A 21002-nucleotide genomic window follows, 5' to 3' on the forward strand; every position below is an offset into this window, starting at 1 on the left:
GACAAAACCATTCCTGTTAAGGGACAACAGACAGCTCTGTGTGCTTTTTAGACAGTGTCAGTTATAGGGAGAGACCTGTGCTGCTTTGTGTTCCAATTACTCAGTGACTACCCAAACAATTTTATTCTACTGGAAGGAACAGTTAGGGTACTTCAAGGGCTCACTCACTTTCCACTGCTTACCTTCTCTTAACTTAATGATACTACGAACTCAACATAACATAAAATAGCAGCCCTAGATCTGCACAAGAGAGTATCAGATTCTCTTTCACAGACACTGCTTATCACACTGCTGATTTATAGGTCTTCGAGCTTTTACCTTAGAAAAGAAAAAAAAACTTGGATATATTACAGAAGTCTTACAGGAGATTAGGAACACCACCACCACAACCCCCCCACGTCTGTATCTAGTATTAACTGTTTCAGAACTTTCTTTTACTGACTGTTATCATATTTTTGGTTGTCTCTTTTGTTGTTTTAAAATACCTTCCTGAAAAACATTTCCTGGTTTTTCACTAGTCCAGCTAACCATTATCAAAAAGCAACTTTTGAAATTACTTTACACACATTCCTGCACCCCTTATCTGCACTTACTATGAATTTCTCATTTCCCACAGTATTCCAGAAGGCCCTTCTTTCTCACTTGATTATTGCTGTTTTTAACTAGCTAAGGGAGAGTGCAGAGAAGATGGAGGCAGAATCATCTCAGCAGCACACAGTAAAACAGTGAGAAAACACAGGCTGAAACACAGGCAAATTCGAACTCGATAAGGAAGGCATTTAAAAATAAATTTTAAAAATAACAACCATGGCAAAACACTAGCACAGACTGCCCAGGAGGCTGAGGAGTCCCTGTCTTTTGAGAAATTCAGAACTTGACAGGCTGCTGAGAATCTGTTTTGAACAGAGCATGGCTGGTCTGGAAAACTCAAAAGGTTCCTTCCAGCCTACCTCATTCTATTCTAAATGATAACGAACTGTAAATCCGTATGTCTAAATGTTGGTTAATAGCAAAAACACTACAGTAAGAACATTCAGACATGTTCCCTATGCAGCATGTGGTATAACCTATACTGTTTTCATTGTTGGTACCACGACTTTAACCTGCCAGATGTTAAGCACTGAAAGAAACACAGAGCAGTTATCTTTAATACACTATTCTGTTCTGAGGCACACCGGCTACTGTTTAGGTTCATGAGATTTATTTAATTTAAAAAAAAGGAAAAGTGATCGTGCTTATTATTTAAGGATCCTCAAAAACAGAATGGAAATGCAGTGGACAAAGGCAATCCAGGTGACTTGACTTCAGCTGTTAAGAATACTACTTCTGCCAACACAATTACAGAGACAGCAAGAAGATTTGATCTGTGGGACCAATGGCAATGTGGAAAGGGTAAGTGGGGTAAGGCAACGTAAGGGTGCAATTTATTTTAACAGAAAACTTCTGAAGTAGTAAATGTGCAATTTAAATATTGTCTGAAGTAGCAACGCGCTTTCCTACTTTGTCACACGCATGTAAAAACAGTGAGGACAAAAACTGAAACAAAATAGGACCTTGAAATTTAAGTGCAATTAAATTTGGACAGCATCTGCAAATATTTCAAGATAGTCACATTCTAAATACTAAGGCATTATACCGAAGACTTTGAGTTTTCCATATCTTACTGAGGTGTTTGTATACAAGTTGGAACTGTGAAAACATAAAACTGGCAAAACACACAAACATTTCCAGACACTCAGATGCCAAAGTCAAAGAGCTTCTGTAGGAAGAACCAACTGTTGTAATCCTCTTCTAAGCACAAATGCAAACCAAGACACCAACGAAGTCTACAATTTATTGTACTTCTACTCAGTGGATTAAAGCATCGCTGTAAAATATAACTGATGAGATTATCATCAAGAAAATCATTCATCCTTTAAAGTATACAATTCTTATTAAACTAATCTATATTAAAAATATAAATGCACAGTATTTTGCTTTCAATTCTTTATACATCATACCTAGAGGCATATAACAAAACCAAGTCTGTTTCACAAGTGAAATTCCTTTCTAAAAATAAAGGAACCATGCAAATAATATTTTATTGTTAGGGCATTATAAGGATATATTTCTTCATTCTTTTAACATTTATGGAATTAAAACAAAGGAATAATCTTTCAATAAATCTCAGAGAAGGCGTGCCACATCAGGAGGCAGGAGCTGTAGAAACTTTAGTTCTGTACAGCAGGTCAAAAGGCATACCAGGAACAAAGAGATAGCTGGAACTTACATGAGGTGCATTACTCTTCTTTACCACCTACTTCTCACTTAGGATGGCCCCATTATGATCTTGCTCAAACAAGGGATGCTCCATTATAACAGACTTCCTTGGGACATTCAAGATTTATTATAAATTCTTTAATATTCTCAAGCTCTCTATTTCAGGACCTCATAATAAAGTTCAGAGAACACAGCCCATTTATCATCATGACAAATTCGTTTTGCAAATTTTGCAATGAAGGAGGGAGAAAGAACACTTTCAACATCAACATGATCAAAAATGTGAGAAAACATACACCCACAAAATTCTTATCCTTCCACTTGTGTTTATTTCTTTAGGGTGTCTGAAAGAGCAGCACTGACTTATAGTTAGTGTTTCTGTTCTTCACAATGAGAGGTATATATTTTTAATATATCCATGGAGTAGTTTGGAAACTGAATACTCAGTATGCCCAGGCAAAGCCGTATATATTGGCCCCGGGCATCCCAGAAGCAGCAACGCAAAGCATGCACCAAACTGGACTAACCTGCTGACCCAGGCTTCTTTCAAAACCATCCCAGCAAGCAAGAGCTTTAGAATGCTTCCAGCAGAGTCCTGAGATGCAGCTACTGAGCCACTGGTTCAAAACAGGATACCCTGTTATACTTAAGAGACCTGTTTCCATGATCTAAAAAGTCATTCATAACAGGGATGAGCTGGATAAATCCACTCTTCTAAATAAGCTGCTATACATATTTCTTTTTTACAGTTCTACTATAACAATAATTGGATTCTACTGATTCTGCTGGTCCTTTAAGAAAGGAAAATGTGGAAGTGGGGAACACCATTTTCAGTGCAACAAGATAATGTATGACATGAACCACATTCTCCACTCTGTAGCACCCCATCCTGTCTTCAAGACAGTAAGGGTTTCCTTGTTACAAGAACTAAGAAACTGAGCAAAAAAGAGCATAAGGCCAGAAGAGGCAAGTACAAATAGAGAAATTAAAGATATGGTTTTCTTTGCTTTCATTTGCTGAAAAACACACAAAACAGATCTAAGTCAATCTTTCAACTATCCATATAAATAATAACACCCCAAAAAATTACAATTTTCTCTTTGCAAAATATCTACCTATTTAAACTCAGTAAGACAGCTACATAGCTGGAGGTATCTTAAACTAGAAGCCATTTATGACGTGCTCTCCCAGTGGTCATCTACAATCCCTTCATATTTGTCCTTGTCTTTGCTATGCTGTGCCACAGCACCAGCACTCCCCCTTTGGAAGGGAGTGGGAAGACTCTGTGGAAGGCTTTCTGAGGTGTTGTCTTTACAGAAGGACACACGCGCAGTCCTAGTTTTCCACTTTCTCAGTCTACACCCATAACAAGAGGCTGTTTTCCAAGTGGAGATGCGTGCTATCTCCACTGTTTTCATTCTGCTTACCACAAGAGTTAAACTCCACTCCCTCACCTGAAAAAAAAAGTAAGTTTAGCTAAGCATTTTCGGAAGGACATCTGTGTTTCTCCATTTCTGACATCCTTTCACTCCAACACAGGAGCTCATCTATGAGTACTAGTTCCCAACACACTTCAAGAAACCATAAGCACTGTCTTTTCAATTACTTTGATCAGTATAGCTTTCCTTTGGCAAAGCTTGTGGGATACTGTTTCAGAGTTCAGAAAATGGAAAGACCTTAGGAAGATACTGTTTCCAAGATAATTAATACTTAATCCATCTCTGTATTTGCCTAACACCCTGAAGACATGTGTTCCATAAATGGTCAAAGACTGGCTGCATCCAGTCTCTGCCATTTGTTCTATGTTTGAGATCTTTATTGCCCTGTAACTTTAAAGTCACAGCTGTCAAGGGTGCTCATGAGCTAAAATAGATCTCTTTATGTAGCTGACTCTCAATACCTTAGTGGCTTAAAAAAACCAACCAACCAAAAAAAGCAGGATCAAAGGCCTGAAAATAATGCTGGAAGGTAACTAAGAACCAGGAAGTTCTGGCTCTATGGGGCAAGAGAAACCCAAGCCACAGCCAACTCTCAACAGTTTACCTTTGAGCTACCTGAAGCCACTGCTTTAGCACTCATCAGATGCAGCCAATTACTCTACCCTTATCTGGATTTAATGATGATGGGAGATGAAATGGTACCTCATCCAGGAAGTAAGGAAATTTCTTAGAATATGTGAGATGAAGAAAGGGAAGAGAGAATGAAAAAAGGTAGGAGATCAAGAAAGAGATCCATCAATACTACTTTTTTGTTTATTTACACTTGCTGGGCAATCAATTGTGGGCTGCAAGCCAGACTGAAGCAACATCATGATGAAGAACAATCAGCTTGTGTTCTGATCTTTTCACTCAAAAATTTGCATGTAGTCTGGTTTGTTTTCTTTGGGTAGTAGAAGAAATTGAGAACAAGATACGCAGACAAGCATCACGTGGTAAACAGTGAGCAGATAAACCCGATTTTCTTGCCTTCTCTCTCCCATTAGTGGGGAAAAACTCGTAAGAGACTCAGGAAGAAAGGCAGCACTGGTCACAGCAGGCCCCCCAGATGAAGGTCAAAGAGAAGAAACCATTCCCTGTCACCACTGTACACAAAGTGGAGCTTTGTAAATGCTGAATCATCAATTCATTCTGTATCAGAGGTGGACAACAATTCATTCTGTCAAGACTGCAGAAGTGAAGGAGAAAAAAACAAGTACTGTGACAATTACCTTAGCACTGTATGGTACATTTAACCACTGATTTCGCTCATTACAATTACCACTGTGTGGCATATTTAACTGTGGTACATTCTTGCTTAAAAACATCACTACGAATACACAGCTGTGGTATTCTGGATGAGTCACTGCCACTGGAAATCTTTAAAACTAAGAAAGAATATCCCTCTTTACCCTCACCAGCCGGTTTCTGAAGCTTTAAATAATTCTAGCACATAGGCACAGAGACGTTCTATATCCACTAAGGACTTGGAAATTCCTAGACTTGCATTATAATATAAACACTTTCAGATATAGAAAAACTTTTGAGATATTTCTGAACGATTTCACACACCCCATAACTGAGAAATACCAGTTCTTCTCCATTATTGCTGAATTTCTACCACAAAGACTGAAATCCTCAAATTTACAACTTATATTTCAAAACTAGAGAGCACACAGTATGGTAAGAATATACTAAAAGCAAATGAACCTGCATTTAGTACACTTCTTTTCTAGTTACTATTAAAAAAGGGAATGATTGATACAATAATCAAAACAGCCTAAGCATTTGTTAAATCATAATGAGAGTTTTAACTACAATCCAAAACTTCAGAATCCATGCATTTTACAAGCCATTGAAATTTTTGTTTTAAGAGTTCACGACCACACCTAGCATGTCATTTTAGTTTGTGGAGGCACACCACTGTTTTTTTTTAATCCTGAAGACTTCTGGAATATTTTACAGAGCACAGTACAGAGTACTGCAAAAAAATGTCTGTCCTTGCAGACATCCCTTAACAGGATTTTCTAAAAAGAAGTTTGCAACTTCATTTGAATCTTGAATTGCTATTATTATTGGTTTTAACATAAGCAGGGTATGACTAACTTGTGACTAACAGCCCTGTTGCAACACAGTTCATCACTGAAATTATGAGATTAAAAGGAACAATGACTAATAAGGCAAGGTGTATTCACATTCAATGCTCACCCTTTTTTTTTTTTTTAATAGTCACATCTCAGTCTAGATAATAACAAGCCCTGCTCAGTTAAGACTGCTCAGGAAGTCTAACTGGTCTCAAGTGGCCTTTTCCACACAGAAATATTAACAAGTAATTACTTGTAGAGTACAAATTCCTATAATCCATAGTCATCCACAAGTGACAGATATCATCCATCACCAATGCAGAGCCAATGAACAAGAGAGATGGATTTTAAATACGCTTAGAAGTATTCATTTAACATTCTTCTAGGATTTTCTCCATATAACGAACATGTAGTGATATAAAATATTTCAGCTTAAACACCAGTCACTAGTTTTTCTTCCTCAATTTCTACTTCACTTACTTTGTACCATGATGAGCTCATCTCAATATTTGGAAAGTCAAAAGAAGTTAGAGAATTTCAAATTTTACTAGTCATTTATTCACACTTATTTCCTTCCAAACTGAAATTTACTCTCTGAATGTCAAAAAGAAAAAAAAAAAAAGAAAAACAAGTAACATGAGGAAATAATAGCACATGTTCAGGAAGGGCTCCCAGGAAAGGTTGTCAATTTTAATTCAGGAAACTGAGATTACAAACATCTCAAATTGCTCCACAGCAGCAATACTGTAAGAATTGTAAAATTATTTGCCCTAGGAAACTATAAAGTACAAAATCACCCAGCATCAAATAACCCTTTACTCTCCTGCAGATGCAGGTTGGACGTTACAGCAGCCACAACGAAAAAACCCAAACAAGACATTCTTCACACACAAAAATTCCCAGTTTCCAAAATATTTCATCAATGTAGTTTTAAGAATGTAATCTTACCGCTGGAAGCTTCAGAGCCTTTTGGCTTAAACACCATCTTTAGCATTATCAACAGGCCTGCTGAAATCAACATCTGACCTCCAATGCTTGTTAAAGACGCTCAGAATTATCACTGAGAACATGATGCAGGGCTGGAGTATGTGTGATTTCCCTTCAGCCAGAGTTTATTTAGCATGAGCATTGTTTTCTGCACTAGAACAAGCTTCTTTTCTCTAGTGTGGGTTCTACCACCCTGACAAAAACAGCAACAATAAATCATGCAAAGATGGTCATGCATAAGCCGCAAAGTGCAAATGGTAAAGTGACATTATTTCTTATGGTCAGCCAAAGGAAAACGAGACTGTGATACAGAGATGCAAGCAAGTCCTTACACGAGCACAAAACCATCATGTCCATGTCCATAACTGGTACATTATATATAAATATATAATAATAATTTAATCATTAATTAATTAATTAAAACCCACCTTGAAACACATTGTATTACGTTAATAGCCAGGCCATAACCATTCTCTTTTTACTGTTAGTTTTTTGGTTTGTTTTTTTTTCTTTCATATAGTATCTTTACGTGAGAGGTTCCAGTACGGTCCAACATGAGACGACTGAGTGCGGACATGCGTTAAATGAGGAAGGGGGCACTCTCCCTGGAGAAGTAGGAGCCTTTAATACAGGAAAACGAGACGAGACGAGCCCAAAGCTGCAGACAGACTAAAGGTTACCTCAGATAAAAGCTGCTTACCTGATTCGTGACCTGAAAAGAAAGCAGAAAACAAAAGCGCGTTATGACCCCAGTCGGATCCACGGGCTAAGACCTCTCCCGTTCCCTGACATCCCTGAGGAGGCGATGCTGAGCCCGGCGCGGCCCCGAGATCTCTGCCCTTCGCCATCCTTCCGCCCTCCGTTATCCTCGCACAGCAGGCTGGCTGTCGGGCGGGCAGCCCTCCCACCGCTCATGCCGGGCACTCACGTCGGGGTTGGCCTCCAGGGGCAGCCAGCGATGGGGCTCCATGGCAGCAGCGGCGGCGCTCCCCGTGCGGGCCGGGCCGAACTCGCAGAGCGGCTCTGACAGCGCCTCGCGCCGCCGCGCCTCAGCCTGACCCGGGGCTGCGCCACCGCGCCGCTCAGGGGGGGCGAGCCGAGGAGGAGACAACCCTCGAGAGCCTGCCCGCACCTCCGCGCCGCTCCGCAGCGGCGGCCGAGGCGGCGCGGCCGGCGATGACCACCGTCCGTCCCTGGAGTGCTCCGGGCGGCAATACCCGGCAAATCTTCCACTCCGCACTGTTTCAGCTCCCCCCGGCAATGGATTCTCCCAGCGGGGCAAGGGGTGGTGCCTCGCCCGCCCTTGCCGCCGCGGCCCGCGGCAGCCGCCAGGGGGCGCTCCCGCCGCGGCCGCTCGGTACCGGGGCGTGTCGGGTCCGTTCCCGCTCCCCCTCCGGCTCCCGCTGGAGCCGATCCCGGCAGGAACCAAGGCTGAGTGAGGAGCGGCCGCCAAGCTCTTCGACAGCCCGACCCTCTGAGATGGCCTCCAGCAGCTGAGCTGAACGGCGGCACGGGCAGCGCGCAGGGAAACACACCCATGGGGAACGGGGCAGGACATGGGGCGAGGTGGGACAAAGGGAATCAGAAGGAGCCGCAGTCGCAGTGAGCTTCCCCTACATCACAGAATGTTCTGAGTTGGAAGGGGCCCACAGGGATCATCCAGTCCAACTCCTGGCCCTGCACAGGACACCGTAAGAGTCACACCATGTGCCTGAGAGTGTTGTCTGCTGTGACCACTTCCCTGGGAAGCCTGTTCCAGTGCCCAGCCACCCTCTGGTATTTTCTAATATCTTACTTACCTCTTCCCTAACACAGCTTCAGGCCATTCCCTCGGGTCCTGTCACTGGTTGCCAAAGAGAAGAGATCAGTGCCTGCCTCTCCTCTTCCCCTCACCTGAGAAGACCTCAGTGTGAGTAGCAGGAAGGACCTGGGCAGTGAGGTCGCCATATGACCTGCTGAAAATTATTGTTAATATGTGTTAAACCCAATTAAAGATGGCGTTTCTCTTCTAAAGCTGCAAATCCCCTTATGCATTCCATCTCAGGACCATAAATGTAGCATTTCTTGGCCTTTTGGCTATGATGAAGCATATCATAATCATCATGATGAAGCATATTGTAATAGATACATAGCTTATACAGTGCAATTCCATTTTATATATGTACACATACCAGATGCGTACCAGATGCCTTCTTTCAAGTTAATTCAGAAAGGCTAAAAATGAAGGAACCCATCATGGCACTGGTGAGGTTGCACCTCAAGTACTGTGTTCCATTCTGGGCCCCTTAATTTATGAAAGATGTTGAGGTGCTGGAGCAGGTCCAAAGAAGGGCAATGAAGCTGGTGAAGGGACTCAAGCACAAGTCTTATGAGGAGTGGCTGAGGGAGCTGGGGGTGTTTAACTTGGAGAAGAGGAGGGACCTTATTGATCTCTACAACTGCCTTAAAGGAGGTTGTAGCAAGGTGGGGTTCAGCCTCTTCTCCCAGACAGCTAGTGACAGGACGAGAGGACGTAGTCTTAAGCTGCACTAGGGTAGGTTTAGGTTGGACATTAGGAGGAATTTCTTCAGAGAAGCTGTGATTAGACACAGCGGTGATGGAGTCACCATCCCTGGAGGTATTTAAGGAAAGACTGGATGGGGGACTTAGTGCCATGGTCTAATTTACATGGTGGTGTTTGGTTGTAGGTTGGATTTGATGACCTCAGAGGTCTTTTCCAACCCAACTGATTCTGTGATTCTGTGATTTCTCGGCCTCAGCCCTCCCTGACTGCTGCTGCCCACCACCCTTTACAGACTGCAGCTGACCTGCGCGTCCCTTGCAGCCCTTTTACAGGGCCTTGCACTTCCAGAGGCAGACATTTGGACAAGGTTTTTGTAGAAGCCCATGAGCTGGGCCTCCCAGCCTGCCTGGCCTGTGAGCGCAAAGACCTGGGGCAGCGGGAGGCAGGTGCCTGAGCATGCACGTACATCTCGGTGAGCGGAGAGGGTGCAGGAAAGCTGGGATCTGTGCCAGCTCACTGGCTAATTGGAGTGCTGTGAGAGAAGGAAGGAGTGCAGCATGAGGAGCAGATGGTGTCTCTAAGTACTGTGGTACCTAGAAGTATCCAAGTGCCAGGAGGCCAGAAGGGCAGGGTGTTGGGGCACAGCTGAGGGCCCAGGCAGTGGAGGAACCCAGTTCACTGATACACTTTCTCCTGTCTACCTGAAGAGCTTTTTGAAGAACTTGGTGTAGTTCTTTAGAGAGTTTTTTGATGCAAATTGCACTGCCTTCTGTAAATGTTAAGTTTACTAACTGAAAAAATGATGGTTTTATTTTATTTTAGACCCTGTAATTACCCAGCAGGACTATGGTGATGCTACATGCCTATGCCTGAAGCTTCTGCTTTGGCCTATCAACAATACTGTAGCATCTCTCTATTCAGTCTACTTGTAGCTCATGACATTTGTCTTCTAGTTTCTATACTAAGTGTCTCCTCAGAGGAAATTCTCAGTCCTCTAGCTAAAAGATGAGCCTGTACTGTCAGGTCACCATCATAGCCTGCATCTCTGTTCTCTGCCATGAAAAACTTCATAGAACACACTTCCAAAAGGCAGAATTTTCTAAAGATGCACGGTTTAATTCTGTGGATGGGCAGACAAGCTGAAATCACTGCGTACTTCACCACCTTCTGTTCCAAATTCAAAGAATTAAAAGTATGTTTACATGTTGATGAAAATAACCCAAAATAACTTCAAATTTCAGCAAATGATTTTGTAATTACCAAACCACGAAGATATTAAACTTCACATCCATCTCTACATCTTGGAAAAAGAAATAAAAGTACCATAATGAATATTAGTCATAGTGCTAAAGGCACTACTGAGAGTCTTAATGAAATTGTAATGTAAAATAATATGTGAGGTTCTCTAGATAACAAAGTATGTAACAGAGTTATGTAATTTAAGAACAAAGAGATCGTTAAGTCATGTCCTTGTTATCAGAGACAGATCTCAGTGGTGCATAGTGTTTTGACAACCATGAGGTCATAAGAACACACACTATTTAAAGTCATTTGCACACTTCATTAGATACTTTAGAAGGGAGAGGCCAAGACCAGACAGGCCATAAATGTATAAAACTCATAAACACGTATTATGTTCCATAATACTCTTTTCCTGAAATATAATCTAGATTCTTTCATTAATTGAAAATATGTAATTTTAAACTAGTCAGCAATACTGTGTATTATGTTTTACTACTCTGTCACAGTCTCAGATTAGATCTACAGAGATTTTAACTTTACTGTAGATATATAAAGTTAAAACTAAAACTGATTACTAGAGAAGTTTAAAAATATTTAAAAGTGAGACCGGTGAAGGATCAGTGTTGCCTTAGTACTCCAGCGACAGCCCAAACTTAATTAAGATCAGTATGAAATGCTTATTGAATATGGTTCTAGTTTACAAAAGGTGTTTATTTCCCCATAAAGCTGAAAACACTGTTTATGTCATGCATAAACTGCACATTTTTTTCAGAGGTGTACAGGATGATTGTTTAAACCTCCTGAACAATGTATGGTCATTTTGTACCAAGTTCAATGCACTGTAAGTGCTGCCTGCACACAGAACAGGGCATCGCCTCTCCTACAAAGACAGACTGAGAAACCTGGGGCTGTTCAGCCTGGAGAAGAGAAGGTCTTGTGGACACCTCATAGCTACTTTCCAGTATCTGAAGGGGGCCTACAGGGAAGCCAGACAGGGGCTCTTTGTCAGGAACTGCAGTGATAGGACAAAGAGTAAGGGGTACAAATTTAAAGAGAGTAGGTTTAGATATTAAGAAGAGATTCTTTCCTGTGAGGGTGGTGACACACCAGCACAGGTTGCACAGGGAGGTTGTGAATGCCCCATCTTTAGCAGTGGTTGGATAGGGCTCTGAGCAATCTGGTCTAGTGGGATGTGCCCCTGGCCTTGGCAGGGGAGTTGAGAATAGATGGTCTTTAAGGTCCCTTCCAACCCCTTAATATCCTGTGACTCTATGATTTGTGTACCCGAGCCTATGACAACGAGCTCCAAGAAAGCCCTGTCAATAAATCAAACTCGGCAAACTTCTTGCGCCAATCAAGCGTGCCTCGAGCCGGCCTTTCCCAATCCCTCCGCGGACGGTGATCCCTACGGCCCGGCCCGTTTCCCGCGCGATCGCGCGGGAACAGCGCGTGCTCCCCGCCGCACAGCCAATGGGGGCGGTGCCGGTGGCCCGGCCTCGCTCTGGAGGCGCTCGGAGCCAATCAGGGCGGCGAGCGCTGTGCGGCGGAGGCTGCGCTTGGGCGGGTGCGCGGCGCCATGGCCGCCGGGTCCGCGCGGGCTCTCGCGCAGGCGTTGGGGACGCTCGGTGAGGGCAGCGGGGGGACCCGCGGGAGGGACTGGGGAGGTGAGGGGAAAGGGGGCCGATGGGAAGACGGGGGAGCTGAGGGGGCAGCAGGGCTAAAGGGATAGGGGGCTGCGTGGAAGGGTGGGGTTGGAGGATTGGATTGATGAGGAAGTGGGCTCAGAGGAGGGGTGTGCTTCTTTTAGGTAAATTTAGGTTAAAAAATTAAGGTAAACGCATGCACGATGGCGTAAGGATTTTTGAGACGAGGATTATATATTTTTACTGTAACCCTTGAAGTTTGCTCTTGATGGCTATTTCTTGTGTTTTTTTAGATGCTGGTGGTGCAGCAAATAAGATTAACTTAATACCTCAAGACTTCTTTGCAGAACTGGTAAGTAGAGCGATAAGGATGTGGAAGGGCTTCTGGCGCTCTGGTTCTAGGAAGCCTTTTTGTTTAAGCTTTCCTGGTTTTTGTCTGTTGCAAAGGGAATCCTGTGTGTGTGGTAGCTTCACTTACATGACTCATAAAATGCACCAGTCCTGCTAAGAGCAGTGGTATTGTCTGAAATTTACGTTTTTATCACAGATTTTTAAGAATCTATTTTTGCCTGTCATCTAGGTGGGGTACCAAGGTAGCTTTCCTAAAAAACATTTGGCTTGTTAAGTGTAGTGTACACTTGAACAGGATGACTGTTCAATTAATATGAAAATGGTGTGTTAAGTAGGAATAGCCAGTGAGGTAGAAGTTATAAATTCTTGATTGACTTTCTTTTCATGGAGTTGATGTAATTTTAAAATCAGTCACTTCAGTTACTTTATTCTTGACTCTTTAATAAAGCATCTTACTGTTGTCCATTTTTGTACTATCCCGTTTTCTTTTTTGTTTTGTAATCTCCCAAGTATTTGAACTAGCTCTGTCTTGTGTACTAAAATATGCATTAAGAATGTCTTCAATAATACTTTCTCCACAGTGTGAACAAATAGTTCATCATCTGAACCATAAGATCCCAGGTGTAAATACAGCTGAATTGTGTCAGGTAAGTTGGGATACTCACACTTGTAAGTAAGTATAGTAGCTGTATATGCTGTTGAGGATAGAATCCCCGAGTCCATGTGGGGGTTTGTGTGTGTGTGTACAAAGAGGCTTTTATTAATGCATAATGTTTGTAATTGTTTGAACGTTCTGTTTCTAGAGAATTCAGACATCAGGGATTGAGATTAATGTTGGTGACCTGGCAAAAATAGCTAACATTCTTTCATTTCTATTTAGGTAAGCACAAAATAATATACTTTTCACCATGTCTTCCCCCTCCCCCCTAACTTTATAATGGTATTAAGTTACATCAGATGCAGGTATAAAATGAACTGATTTGGGAAAAGGGCAAAAGTTCGTAGGTCTCAGTACACAAAAAAAAGCTCCTGGGCTTAGTTTGTGTCCTTAAAATCATGTAGTTACTTAATACATAGTATAACTTTTTGTAATAAAAAGACAAAGAGAGGAAATTGCCCAAGATCCTGTCTGCAAGCTTTAGAACTAGTGGCAAAATAGAGGAAGTTAGGGTCACTTTTAAAGCTAAGTCAGCTGGACCTTTACCTGGAAGGAGTGTGTTTTTAAAATTTCTTGTTTCTTGGAGATAAGAAACCAGCATTTGTACCTGTTTGAAGGGCACACAGCTTATAATGTTGCACTCTGCTATGAGTAGAGTTTTTAGGGAGTATTTTGAGTTGTTGTTTTGTTCTAAGTTTTTCTGTATTCAGACATAAAATTTTCAAGATTTTGCTTGTTCTTTTAATGTATAGTATCAAAACGTTTTATGTAACATTAATACAACTAAAGAAAATAATGGCAGTAGAAATTTAAAATACTATTTCTCTAACTATAAAACAGAAGGCCTTAAATTATATTAGATTGTGCTACTTGGAGAACCAACTCACTTTGTCTTGTATTAGTGTCTCTTTTAAGAGGAGTGGACCTGCATGAACAAACATAGGCTAGGATTTATTTTTTTACCTGTTTCTCTAGAGGAAATCAAGTGGTAACTTTGTTCTAGACTTGCTGCCTTTTCAGTTGAGGGTTTATGGCATCATTTGACTCATGTTGGTACCGATTATACGTAGAAGTCCTTACTTGCCATTTGGTGATACTTAAATTACATCTGCTGAATGTTTGCCTTGTTTCTAAAGTAATGATGTTGTTTAACTGCTCCATGCACACATCTCTCACTGAATTATGCCTTCTTTCAGTTGCTACAGCACTTGGAGGCTGCGATTATTTTTGTTTTAATGTTGGATGTTGTGCAAGCCCAGCAAAGCTGGGTCTCTGTATACTAAGACATTATTAAAGTCACGTTTTTTGCATGTGAATACAAAAGATGACTAACATTCTGGAAAAAAAAAAAAATCCCAGTCTGCCCGAGTATTTTAAAGTACACGTAAAGCAGAAACAAAAAAATTGCTATTGGGAGTGAAGTGAGAAATTTTATTAAATTTGTGGGGAATGAAATTGATGCAGTGTTCTCTGGATATACTTACAGCACAGCAGCCAGAAACAATCTCTCTACAGAAGAACTCGTCACCACCTTGGGCAGTGCAGTCAGCACACTGCCAAAACATGCGCTTCAAGTTATCCGTCATGTGTGGAATGAGCAGGGCAAATCCATTACTGCGTCAGAAGATGCAAGAAATGTGGCCACCGTGGGGCAGGTAACTAAGTGTGACCAAGTGCAGTTGAGCCAACTATGAACATTTCAGAAGAATCAGTGCGTTGTGTTGTTGGCACACAGTGGTATCTTCACTGCAGAAAGCTTTCCTACCTGTATGTGTATGTACATGTTGCCAAATATCTATCCAGATAAAGCAGCATGTGCAGTAAAGGTTGTCTATATGCTGAACAGTTTGATACCTTTTTAAAGATTAATGCTTTGTAGTACTATTAGCAAAGGTGGTAGTCAGTTTGGCAGACAATTGTATTGGCTGTTTATGTAAATCTGTTTTAAATGTAATTTAAATTCTTTAGAGTTGATAACCCCAGCACTTGATTGTTTGTTCTTTGTATCCCTTAAGTTTAAACATTATTTTTAAAGATACTTTCTGTCAATTTCCAGCATACTTTCTTTGCTTGAAAAAATAGCAGTGTATCTGCATTTTATGATCTTTTTTTTTATAACAACAGCTTAAAAGTCTACAGAATTAGGAAAAAAAAAAATCTTTGTCTGAGGCTTGCTAGTAAGCTTATAAAGGCTCTTCACAAAAGGCAAAAAATGCACTTGTGATTTATCTAAAATACAGTTATAAAATGCCATAATTTTTCTCTGTTATTGCTGTTATAGATTATTTGGTTTAGACTTAGAAACTTTGTTTTTGATTTAGAAACTTATTAAGAAAAAGAAAACATGACAAACACATTCGTGATATGCAAGCCATGTGAACTTGTGTGTCTGAAACTCCTCTTAGCAGAATTTTAAATACAGTGTACTTGACTGTTGCCTGTACTTGGATAAGGAAAACAGATTAAGGGAAATAACTTTCTAAATTGCTTATTTTTTCACCATTAAAAGGATGGGCAGATGATTTTTTATTCACAGTAATATCCGAATGTGTATGTTTGCTTTCCATTTGGGTAAGAGCTCTAGACATCCTGTATTGTCTGTGAAACATCCCTCCAGCTGAATAGCAGTGATAGGGTAGATCTCTTTCTTTGACACTGTTTCCAATGGTTTTCATCTTTGCAGTTTGTAGATATGAAATGGAAACTGGGAGTTGCAATGAGCTCTGACACCTGCCGGTCTCTGAAGTATCCATATGTTACAGTGACACTGACGGTGGCAGACCCTTCAGGACAAATAAGGGACAAGTCTTTTGAAATGACAATCCCACAGTTCAAGGTCTGTAGTGAGTGTTACTTGACTCAGTCTCCTAAAAACAGTGCTGTTGTTGTGAAGGAGCAACTGTATACCTTAATCCATACTTTTGTGTTGCTTGTTTACCAATACAGTCACGCGAAGATGAAGCATTAAATAACTATTTAAAACACAGAAGCTAAATACTTACTTCACAGTATTTAGTTCTACATCACTTATCTGAAAATGTTATTTTAGCAGTAATTAATCTGTTCTCATACAAATAAACTAACAACTGAAGACATAAAGTCTTTCAGATCATGTCAGCTACCATTCTGCCTTATTAGAAAATTTTAGAATATTCTTAATCTATGGAACTGTTCCCCAGCCTCAAAATCTAAAACTTGGCTTAAGCCTAACATTTGCTAATGATTAGGAACGGAGATCAGTCTGCTTTGTCACCAGTGACTCTTAATTGCTGTGTCTTCATCTATGAATTTATGCAACTTTAATTTTGCATAAATGCAGCACTTGTGTTGTCATTCCTGTTTTAAGGGGTAATACATCACCTAGAATATCATATAAGCTTAAAATAAATAGATTGTTGGATTGGAAGAAATTTGGGGATATTCTGAATCCTTCGGTGTTGTGAAATGTATTCATTCTGACTGAAGCCTATTTAACAATTTGCTATTCAGCTACTATAGGAGATGAGTGCTACATTTGAGAAGTCTGGATTAATTCAGACTTCAGCTGGGAGTAGAAACATTAGTGTGGAAAGGGATGTTTTTATTTTATTTTTTCATGGTATGAGAACTACTTTGTATTTTTCTTTCCTAGCATCTTTCCCTATTAATAGACAAGCCCATGCAAATAAGGCATCACCTTTGTAGAGTTAGTAGTTAATGTGCCCAAATGTCAACCAGCCGACAAAAAGAAAAGCAGAAACTTTCAGTTCAAGCTGCACATTGTAACTGGAGGAAAAAGGGAATGTGAGAAATATGGATAGTGTTTTTTGCCTAACATGCTAGTTTGAACTGTTCAAACTATTCTTCAAGCAACTGAAATTTATCTTAATTTTTGCTTTTTAGAACTTCTTCAGACAGTTCAAGGAAATGGCATCTGTTCTTGAAACAGTTTGAAGAGGACTTTATTTACAGTGACATTTTGGACAAAGTTAGATCAAGGAAACTTTCCTTTCTGCACAGGGAATAAAGTGCCATTGTTCTGCAAGGTATGTATCCTTGTCTTTTTGGCAGGAATTGCTCGGCATCATCCTTGCATTGCTGTGAAGATTTCTTTGCTTTGAAGCCAACTCTGCAGTGTTTGTGAACACATGTTCAGCTTTGTTCATCCTGGTAGACAAAAGATCAGGATGTATATGAAGAAGCATCCCTGTAGACTTCCAAATACCCACATTGAACTCTAGTGCAGAAAGACACCTGAAAATGTTGACTGGAAAGATACAGAGAGAAGTAAATCTCACGTTAACACTTTTGTCTGTAAAATTGGGATGCACTTGGACTCAAAAATGATATTACATATAAGGAGAATATGAAGGTACATGTAACAAGCATACAGTTATTCTTGAAGAATAGCATTGTCAAGTACTTTGATGCAGGTATTTGCAGACCTGGTTTCCAGTCTTTTAATAACTGGAGAATGAACTTGTCTTAATGGCTTGTTTATTTCAAATATTTATTTCTCACCACCTAGGCTTCTAAAAACTGCGTTAATGCATTAAGTTATTCCAGAAACCCAAAATTTATCCTCTGAATTGAAGCCCAGAGGATAATTTTACATAAAGGTAGGAAGGCAAATTTAATTCAAAAGCATTTTAATATATTTTGGCTTTTTCATTTCATCCAGTATTAATTTGTTGCATTCTGCTTGATGTTTTGGTCAGCAGTCTGCTTTCTAATTAAATTAGGATAGTGATGTAGTTGCTTCAGTCCAAGCTCTGAATTAGAAAAGTCAAGAGGAAACTTGAAAATTCAGGCTGGAGTGTTAGCCAAGCACATCAGAGAAAGGACGACACTAAAAGATTTCTTTGCTTGTTGCATTGTGTCAGGCATCCACTGGACTCTGTTCTGCAGACTCGCTCTAAGAGAATGTCCTAACCAGCAAGATTTTGGACTTTGATGCTGAAGAATGGGGGCATTTCCAAAGGGGAGTGATAAATCCAGTGTGATTGCATGCTGGTTTTTTAATTTTTTTTTCACTGAGTTTTCCATAAAGCAAAACACACACTGCATGTACTGTGGGATGTAGTAAAAGCAACACTATTGCATCTCAAGATGTGCTGGTGGTGTAGTAGAACAATTAAATCTAAAGAAAGATAAGTCATACTTATAAGCAGACTGAAGTTTATGCTTCAAATTCAGAATGGTAGAGACTCAGCACTAATTTTGCTGGGACAGATCCTCAAGTGATTTCAGGCCCCCTTAAAAGTGAGAACATCTACCTTTCTAACTCACTTAATGTTTTTTCCCACTAACATTTTTTAAAAGCTGGCTGAAAGTCATTGATATTGGTTATGCCTGCCTTTTCCTGCTGTAAAAATAAACAGCACATTGTGCTGCATGCAGCAATCCTTTCGGGAAAGAAAGGATTTTCACCCCCACGATTTGGGTACTATGCATGGTGCATTAAAACAGTACTTGGAGTTGTTTAGAAGCCCAAATAAGTGAACAGGCTTTAACAAAAGTTTTCAGCTATGGCCATTGATCTGGATGATACTTTCTTTGTGCTGCTTGAAGTCTGAGGTATTTGCTTTGCGGCTGAGGAGAGCAGATTGGTCTTTTCTGGGACCCTCTGAATAGAATGTCACAAAATGGTCTTGAAACAAACTTACAGTTTGCTCTTCCCTTGTCTGTCTGCAAGGGCTCAAGGCTGAACATAGTGCAAACAAATCCGCTCTGTGTATGGAAAAGTGATGTAAGCAGCTGATTTTTTTTTTTTGTTTTTTTTTTAATTTGCAGACGTTTGAGTGTAAGGCTGCTATTACTCGAAAACATTGGCTTTGGCCTAGTGAATTAATTGTTTTACATTAGTGCAAGAGTTCCAGAAAAAGAATAAGGTTTTTTTTAGTAAAGCTGGAGCCTTACAAATACTTCCCGTGTGTTCTAATGCACTTAAATTCTTCATATAGCTGGAAATACTTGTGCCTTCATTGGAACTGGATGGAAAAGATTTTATTAATCATATCTTAACAATTCAGTAGATGCTGGAATGTAATGAGGGAACTTCCAGTTAGCATTTTTGCTTGGTCCATCAGGAAGAGGAGAAAGTTGTCAGCCTTTCTAAAGTGTAACTTACATTTTGTCAAGTCAGATATTCTAGAAATATTGATGAATATTTTTTAAAATGTCCCTGAACTCCATCCAGCATGCTGGAAGATGCTTGGACATGTGTGCTATACCAGTTTACTGTCTGAGAATTTTCAGAGGAGTTATGATTTGAAGTTGGGTCTGTACTCAAACTTCTGACATATCCTTATCTACCAGTGGGAACTCCTATACTGAGTAATGGAAGAATTAAGTACTTCATTAAAAGAAACCAAACTATCAGTTTGTAGGATAGCAATACTAACACATTCAGACAAGCTGTCAAGCTTTTGAATTGTTTGTCTATTTTATGTTCAGAAACCAGATCTTTTAAAAGAGAATTAGGAGTCCTCATGTGTTCCTAATTCTAATTGTTGATTCATACAAAACTGTATAACATGAATATTTTTGTAAATCCACAAACAGTCATTAAACATGTAGGTAACAAAGATAAAGCTGGTCTGTATTTTGTTTTAAGCCTACTGCATGGAAGTCTGTCCTGTAAATTACTAAAGTTCAGGATTAGACTATGACTAAATTTTCTTTCCTTTTTAAATTAGGATGGAGTTCAAACATACGCAGTCTTTCTCTGTGATGGGCTACCAAGGAGCTGATGGGTAACTGCAGGCTGCAAGGACTATTTGTATCAGATACTTAGAGCTAGACAAAATGTTGTATTGAATCAGGAAAAGACAGAGGACATACAAGATTAATGAAATTTTGCAGGAGGTTGCATTTAAATTATTTCCTTTTCTTAATTGTATTTAGGAGACACATGAACGTTTTATTTTTTTCAACATTTGCCTAGAACAGACCAAGAGGAAGGAAGGGGGATGGGGTCTTGCACAGTCAACAAACCCAGGGCAGAGAATAGTGAAGGAATGTCCTAGCAACAACTGTTGTCTTCATCATATGACTTTTCTTTTGCTTTAATTTCAAACACACCAGACCACTTGCAAAAAGCTATTTTGTAGAAAGCGCCACAGAAAGAGTACACAAATAGCTGTAGTATGTCTGTGCACTAGTGTTTTATATATTGAGCTTCCGTACACTTTGGCCTAGTCATGACCCAAGTAAAAGCATCACTGTTCCTACTTCCACAAAACTGCACTGCCTTTCTTTAACCACATTATAAAGGTATGTAACCTTCTTGTTCACTGTGAGCCCACCCCCTTTGATTTTTTTTACATTTCTCCTTCTCAAGCCTATGCACTTTATCTGAAGATACATTACCTTGGATCAATTAAAAACAAAAGTAGATAGATGATAAGTTGGGGGAAGAATGTTTTTTTTTTTCTTGCTTGCCCTGTTCCTTGTCATATTTGAATGTTTTGTTACCCTCCTAACTGTAGATATAACGAGAGGGTAATTTCCACTCCTTTGCAGAGGCATGCAGGGTGGTTCTGGCTAGTCCTTGCAGGTACTAAAGTAACACACTAAAGTGCCTGAGTCATTTGATCTACCTGTGGCAAAAAATGCCTCATCTCTGAAGAACCTTTACAATGGAGGCAGGGGGAGGGGGCATTTCAAACTGAGCACCTTCTATCCTTTCCAGAATTCTCTGGTTGATCATGGTAGGGCTCATTTCCCAGATAGATTTTTAGGACAGTTATATGCCTGTTGGTTGGGCTGCTAGCTTGCTGGGCATTCACTTCATTAGGAAGCTGGATATGTGCAGGTCCA

At 40.3% G+C, this 21002-nt stretch overlaps 2 protein-coding genes across 5 annotated transcripts in view; one reads left to right on the plus strand and one right to left on the minus strand.

The window, feature by feature from the left end:
- The window catches only part of UCHL3 (ubiquitin C-terminal hydrolase L3), a 39693-nt gene extending 31825 nt beyond the window's left edge, over positions 1 to 7868 (minus strand). The window contains exons 1-2 of one of the 2 annotated variants that reach the window (XM_032680018.1): positions 7734 to 7868; positions 7506 to 7517 (exon numbers count right to left, since the gene is read on the minus strand). In XM_032680018.1, coding sequence (XP_032535909.1) covers positions 7506 to 7517; positions 7734 to 7775 — 54 coding nt within the window. In that variant the 5' untranslated portion in view covers positions 7776 to 7868. Of the gene's footprint in view, positions 1 to 182; positions 254 to 7505; positions 7518 to 7733 lie in introns of those variants that run through there. The other variant, XM_032680019.1, reaches the window with a different exon arrangement.
- Positions 7869 to 12094: 4226 nt separating this feature from the next.
- COMMD6 (COMM domain containing 6) lies at positions 12095 to 19774 on the plus strand. Of its 3 annotated transcripts, XR_004355009.1 has the most exons (8): positions 12095 to 12175; positions 12487 to 12545; positions 13126 to 13191; positions 13348 to 13424; positions 14689 to 14857; positions 15886 to 16038; positions 17085 to 17227; positions 18065 to 19774. XR_004355009.1 is itself a non-coding variant. In XM_032677672.1 (7 exons), exons 1-7 carry the CDS (start codon positions 12127 to 12129, stop codon positions 17133 to 17135), a joined length of 624 nt encoding a protein of 207 aa, XP_032533563.1. In that variant the 5' UTR covers positions 12095 to 12126; the 3' UTR covers positions 17136 to 19774. The 3 variants fall into 3 exon arrangements, 2 of the variants coding, with proteins under 2 accessions (XP_032533563.1, XP_032533551.1); XM_032677672.1 differs by having other exon boundaries at positions 17085 to 19774; XM_032677660.1 differs by having other exon boundaries at positions 12112 to 12214; positions 17085 to 19774.
- The last annotated feature ends 1228 nt before the right edge of the window (positions 19775 to 21002 follow it).

Source organism: Chiroxiphia lanceolata, chromosome 2 (genome assembly GCF_009829145.1).
Source record: "Chiroxiphia lanceolata isolate bChiLan1 chromosome 2, bChiLan1.pri, whole genome shotgun sequence".
NCBI classification, from domain to species: Eukaryota; Metazoa; Chordata; class Aves; order Passeriformes; family Pipridae; genus Chiroxiphia; species Chiroxiphia lanceolata.